Source organism: Nicotiana tabacum, chromosome 12, assembly GCF_000715075.1.
Source record: "Nicotiana tabacum cultivar K326 chromosome 12, ASM71507v2, whole genome shotgun sequence".
Classification (NCBI taxonomy): Eukaryota; Viridiplantae; Streptophyta; class Magnoliopsida; order Solanales; family Solanaceae; genus Nicotiana; species Nicotiana tabacum.
Genome location: NC_134091.1, coordinates 28491210 through 28497001, shown reverse-complemented (window position 1 = coordinate 28497001; position 5792 = coordinate 28491210). Strand labels below are relative to the sequence as shown.

General features: G+C 36.0%; 1 protein-coding gene across 1 annotated transcript; it reads left to right on the top strand.

Moving 5' to 3' along the window:
- The first annotated feature begins 3029 nt into the window (after positions 1 to 3029).
- Positions 3030 to 4395, top strand: LOC107825064 (senescence-specific cysteine protease SAG39-like). Its single transcript, XM_016651901.2, has 2 exons — positions 3030 to 3532; positions 3615 to 4395. The coding sequence occupies exons 1-2, from the start codon at positions 3097 to 3099 to the stop codon at positions 4202 to 4204; spliced, it is 1026 nt and encodes a 341-aa protein (XP_016507387.1). The 5' UTR covers positions 3030 to 3096; the 3' UTR covers positions 4205 to 4395.
- The last annotated feature ends 1397 nt before the right edge of the window (positions 4396 to 5792 follow it).

Sequence of the window (5792 nt, the reverse complement as noted above, 5' to 3'; positions counted from 1 at the left end):
TATCCGTCCTATACCTGCTATTCTTGATAGTGATAATAGTTTATTACAATTTAGTGAGAATCAATTTTGCCATAATGTTGGAGTTGTTGAACAATTAGACCATGAATTAATGAATGCTCTTTATTCTAATCCAACTATTGATGGAAATGATGAGGAGAGAATAGATTTTGATGAAACTCAACCGGATGACGATACACCCATTAGTCTTGCTCCTGAAGTTAACCCAACTAGTGATAATCCAAATGATACTCCATCTGATACTCATGTTACTGCCCCTATTTTTTCTAGATAACGTACCAAACAGACAGAAACATCTATTGTTTGGCCATTTTTTTACTCAACTAATTCCACAAAATAAGACTAAGTGTAAAACTTGTGGCAAGGAGTTAACTTTTAACTTATTGCTTATAGAATAATTAATTCACGTCACACATGGCAGTTTATTGCTAGTACAGTTACGGATATTTGTAGATATTTTTGCATTAGTGATAAAATAATGTCAGTTTCAATGGATAATGCTACTAGTAACACAAATGATGTAGCCTTGCTTACCACTACACTAAGTCCTGCATTTAGTAACATTTTTCATGTTAGATGTATTTGTCATATTTACCATTTAATTGTGGGTGATGGTATGCGAATTTTAAATGTTGAAATTGAAAAGGTTAAAATGGCTCTTAACTGGCTTTTTTATTCAAACCGTAGAAGTAAACTTAGAGAATATTTTAAAAGATGCGATGAATTTGGCCTAAGAGAAAGAAAGGTTCCTAAACCTTGTCCAACTAGATGGAAATACATGTATGAAAGTTTAGTTGTTGCACATGAATATAGAAAACCCATAAACTCAACGTTTAATGCTCATGTAAGTGATGGTGATGAGCACCTTACAAATGCGGATTGGGCTAATGTTAAAATGCTTGTAGACTTTTTAGAAAAATTTCATATTGCTACAAATGAATTTTCTGGGCAATATTATCCTACTATTTCTAATTGTTTAGTTTATATTGCAGAACTTGCAAATTTGTTTGCTCATTTTTCAGAGGGTGGGAAAATTTATAAACTTCCTATTGATTCTGTGAGAAAATAGTTTAAAAAATATTTTTTCCCTATTTCCCTTATTTATAGTATTGCTGCTTTGTTAAATCCTTATATGAAATTAGGAGATCCTCAATTTTGGTATGAAATTGTTTATAAAGGTTTAGCACTTGAAGATGAAGAGTTGTCTAAACTTCCGAAAGCAATAACCTCAATTAGAATAAATGCTCAAACTATTTATAATGCATATCAAGTTGCATTACATCATGCTAGACCAAATGTTCCAACTCCTTCTTCTTCTTCTGATTCTCCATCATCTAAAAAAACTACGAGAGTAAGAGCACTTAGTGCTTGGACGGGGTTTAGGGGTTCTCAAGGTTCTACTAGTCGTGAATTTTCACAACTAAATGAGTTTGAAGTTTATTTGTCATAGGGAATTGAGGAAGTGAATCCCGACGGCTCCTTTAATCTTTTGGAATGGTGGAAGGACAAAGAAAAATACTTTCCGGTTTTTTTAAGGACGACACGAGACATTTTAACTATTCAAGCTTCAACAGTGGCATGAGAGAACGCTCTCAGTCAAGAAGACTTCAACTCGGTGATTATAGAGCGTCTATGAGGGAGAGCTTGGAAAAATCAGTACTTTTCAGAGATTGGATCCGTTCGGAAAGAAGAAATTTTGGACTTGCTGAATCACAACTAGAGGTAGACGAAACTTACGAAGAAATGCTAGTTGAACTTGCGGAGGATTCTGCTTCGCCCGGAAGCGGTGATAACCAAGCTTCTTTTCCGCCACCACCAATGAAAATTTCTTCGATCTTAATGGATTTATGAATCTTGTAAGAGATACCATGTAACTTGTATGAACAAAAATTAGTATGTATTAAGTAACATGTATTTTGGCATATCTTTGATTAGTTTCCTTTTCTTCTAAATGGTGGTATTATCATCTTGTTGTGCTCATTCCATAGGGGGGAGGAAGACTAAGAAAGATATTGCCATATTTTTTTAATGCTATAATAAAATTATAACGCATTGCTTTGAATATCTCTTTACAGTATTTTTATCTTTAAATTTGAATTAAAAAATTTAGGTAACAATTCTAAAATAAAATTTACAAGAAATTATTTTAGATATTTTTATTAACATCTATTTTTCTCTAATTTCTATAAAAAAAATTTAAAAAAAAATCGGTTGGGTCCATTTAAGCCCACTTAGCCCGCGGTCCGGGACCGTTTAGCCCGGGACCATTAATTCGTGGGCCCGATCCCGGGCCAGTTCCTACAAAAAGACTACCAGGATCGGAACCGTTTGGCCCGTTTAAATTGGGACCGGCCCGGGATCGGGACCGTTTGGACCGGCCCATGTCACCCTTAATTTCAGCCTTCAGTGTAAAAAAAGAGAAAATGTAGATAATAAGCAGAGAAATCGAACCACAGTGATGCAATTCATATAGTGATATTGCTATAAAAACACAAACATAGACTATGATCAACACACTGATTTACATTTAATTGGTACTGTTGCTTTTGCATTATTTCCTTTCATTTTCTAAAAATAATAGAACAAAGATGATCATATCGGTCGAGAAGACTAATTCTTTATGTATCTTCAGGGGCAAACTGTGGTGATCGCCTGTTTTTTGGTTCCTCTTTCCCCATCACATTGAAGGCCAAAAGAGAAGTAATTTCCGAATAGGACAACGTAATGATCAGTTACTCTATTACTATATCATAAAACTGTGCCATGGGACTATGAATCAGCTTCCTATAATAATTCCAAGACTATGGACCCTTAAAAAAAACATGTATCAGAAAGTTTTATTAGTTTATATCATTTGCAGAAGCAGAGCAACGTGAACGATGTGTATCTTGATTGTCACAATCATTCTTAACTTGCCGGGCTTTCTAAGGAATTCAATTGAAAAATAGAACTTGTGTTACCAATCCATAACAGAACTACGGCTCAGTACGTAGTATAAATTCATTGCTCCCTCTATGTAATATTTCATCCGCAACATTCAACAACGATAATAGAAGATATCAGGTTGTGAAAACTAAAATGGCCAGCTTGACATTCAATTGGAAGGTTGCTTTTGGAGCTCTCCTAGTGTTGGAAATGTTTGTTTCTCAAGCCACATCTCGAGACTTGTATGAAGCTTCGATTTTCCAGAAACACAAGCAGTGGATGAGTCGCTTTGGACGGGTTTACAAAGATGATATAGAAAAGGCAAAAAGATTCAAAATATTCAAGGATAATGTTGAGTATATTGAATTTGTCAACAAAGCTGGGACTCGACCTTATATTTTAGGCATTAATGAGTTTGCTGATTTGAGCAATGAAGAATTCAAAGCCAGCCGCAATGGATACAAAATGTATTCACATCAACAATTGTCGAAATCCACATCATTTAAGTATGAAAATGTGACTGCTCCAGCTACTATGGATTGGAGAACGAAAGGCGCTGTTACTGGAATTAAGGACCAAGGACAATGCGGTAAGCTAAAACAAACTAAACATTTTCGTTCATAACATCGATCATTTTAATGAATGTGGATTACTAATATAATGTAATGTAGGATGTTGCTGGGCATTTTCTGCTGTTGCTGCTACAGAAGGAATAAACAAGATCAAGACGGGTAAATTAATCTCTTTATCGGAGCAAGAACTAGTGGATTGTGACACAAGGTCAGATATGGGATGTGAAGGAGGTCTTATGGATGATGCTTTTAAATTCATAATCAAGAACAATGGGCTTACTACTGAATCCAATTACCCATATGAGGGAACTGATGCTACTTGCAAAACTGGTAAAGAGTCCAACCATGCAGCTAAGATCACAGGTTATGAAGACGTTCCAGACAATAGTGAATCCGCTTTGCTAAAAGCAGTTGCCAACCAACCAATATCCGTTGCTATTGATGCTAGCGGTTCAGATTTCCAATTTTATTCAAGCGGTGTTTTCACCGGAAAATGTGGAACTGAGTTAGATCATGGTGTTACAGCGGTTGGTTATGGAAAAATTGGTGATGGAACTAAATATTGGTTAGTGAAAAATTCATGGGGAACAAGTTGGGGTGAGAATGGATACATAAGAATGCAAAGAGATGTTGATACTGAGGAAGGACTCTGTGGAATTGCTATGCAAGCGTCTTATCCATCTGCTTGAATCGGACCTTAGGGCGAATTTGCTGTTGATTATTATGTAAAGATAATTGATGTTCATCCTTCTTAATTATAATTTATGTGGTGTATCTAGAGTCTATGTATGTTATGGACTAGCAGTTTGTACATTTTAAGTGCTGAACAAAAATTAGTATGTGAACAGATCGGTAATACGAGTCATGTGATTATGTTTTATAGTTGCCTTTTAAACTTCCTTTTCCATATTGCTTTATGGTAGGATAAGGTATTCTTCAGCAATTGACTAACCTTGTCAACTTCCACTCTGGAATATCGCCCAAAATAAACTATAAAATGTGCAAAATGCTTGTTTGAACGATTTACATGCTGTTTATGTTAGCTAACCTAATTGCATTTTAGAAATTCCACTTATAAATTGTATTTCAGCAATGCGGCGAAACTTAAAAATCCCAAAGAATGTGGCTTACGTTTATACCGAATGCGACTTATAGATCGCTATAAATCATCGGACATTTACCTTGTGCGACTTATAACTTGCATTTGCGAAAGATGAATTATAAATTATATTTACAAAATGCAACTTATAAACCGTATTTCTTGAATGCGACTTATGAATCGCATCCCGAATGTGATTTTTCAGATACGAACCATCCAGAATTCTCTCTTTCCGTTTCTGTTTCCATTTCCTCTTTGGTAAAATCATTCTCGCTTTCTACTTCTTATACACAGTTGAAATTCTGTTATTGTTATGCTGTAAATTTGATCTGCATGAGCAAATGATACTCTCTCATTTTTGTTAATTTTACATAATCGTGCTACGTTCCGAAGAATTTGTTAGTTGTTTGAATCCTCCATTTTTTCTTTTTGGTTAATCTTTCATAATGTGTACGGTCAAAACCGATCCTCAGTCATAAAGACCAGTCGAGACGACGACGTTTCGATCGAAGGATATCTACATGATGAGCTCTGTCGAATTTCGAAGTAGGGACGTCGAGCTTCGAGCCAATAGACCGATCAACGACAAGACTCGGTATCATTGTCGAGCCCATATCCAAATCGAACTACGAGACAATTCGTAGTTCATCGAAGATGCCTAGACCGACCAACACTCGCCCCGAATATCGATGCCCCAAGGCAGAATCGAGCTCGAACCAAGACCGGGGGCTCGATCTAATACCGAGCTCGAGCCAGTATCAAGCTCCGAGACAAGAGCCGTTACAACCGCACCAAGGGAGAGAATCTTGGCGAGAACTGAGGAAGAGACAAATCATCATGGGTCCTCCACTATATGCATTATTTTATTATGTTGTTATAGATAAAGCAATGACCCTCTATTATAAAAGGGAGCATCCTTGTAAGCTAAAGGGATACGGCAATAAACACATCCTTTTCTCAGACACATTGAGGTTTCTTTGTGCTTGTTTCGTCTCAACTTATTCAATTTACCAGTATTGTTATTTTTGTATCAAAGAAATTTGCGTATCCTTAGAACCATACCTAAATTTAACGTTATCCGATTTTTCGAGTAAACAGTTTGGCGCCCACCGTGGGACTAAGGGTAACAGTGATTGTTTGATATAAATTTACAGTACACTCCAGCTTACAACTTCAAG

Excerpts from the sequence above, each read along its gene's own strand:
- LOC107825064 (XM_016651901.2), top strand. The coding sequence starts at position 3,097 with ATGGCCAGCTTGACATTCAATTGGAAGGTTGCTTTTGGAGCTCTCCTA. Across the intron at positions 3,533-3,614 it reads TAAGGACCAAGGACAATGCG|GATGTTGCTGGGCATTTTCT; the intron begins GTAAGCTAAAAC and ends AATGTAATGTAG.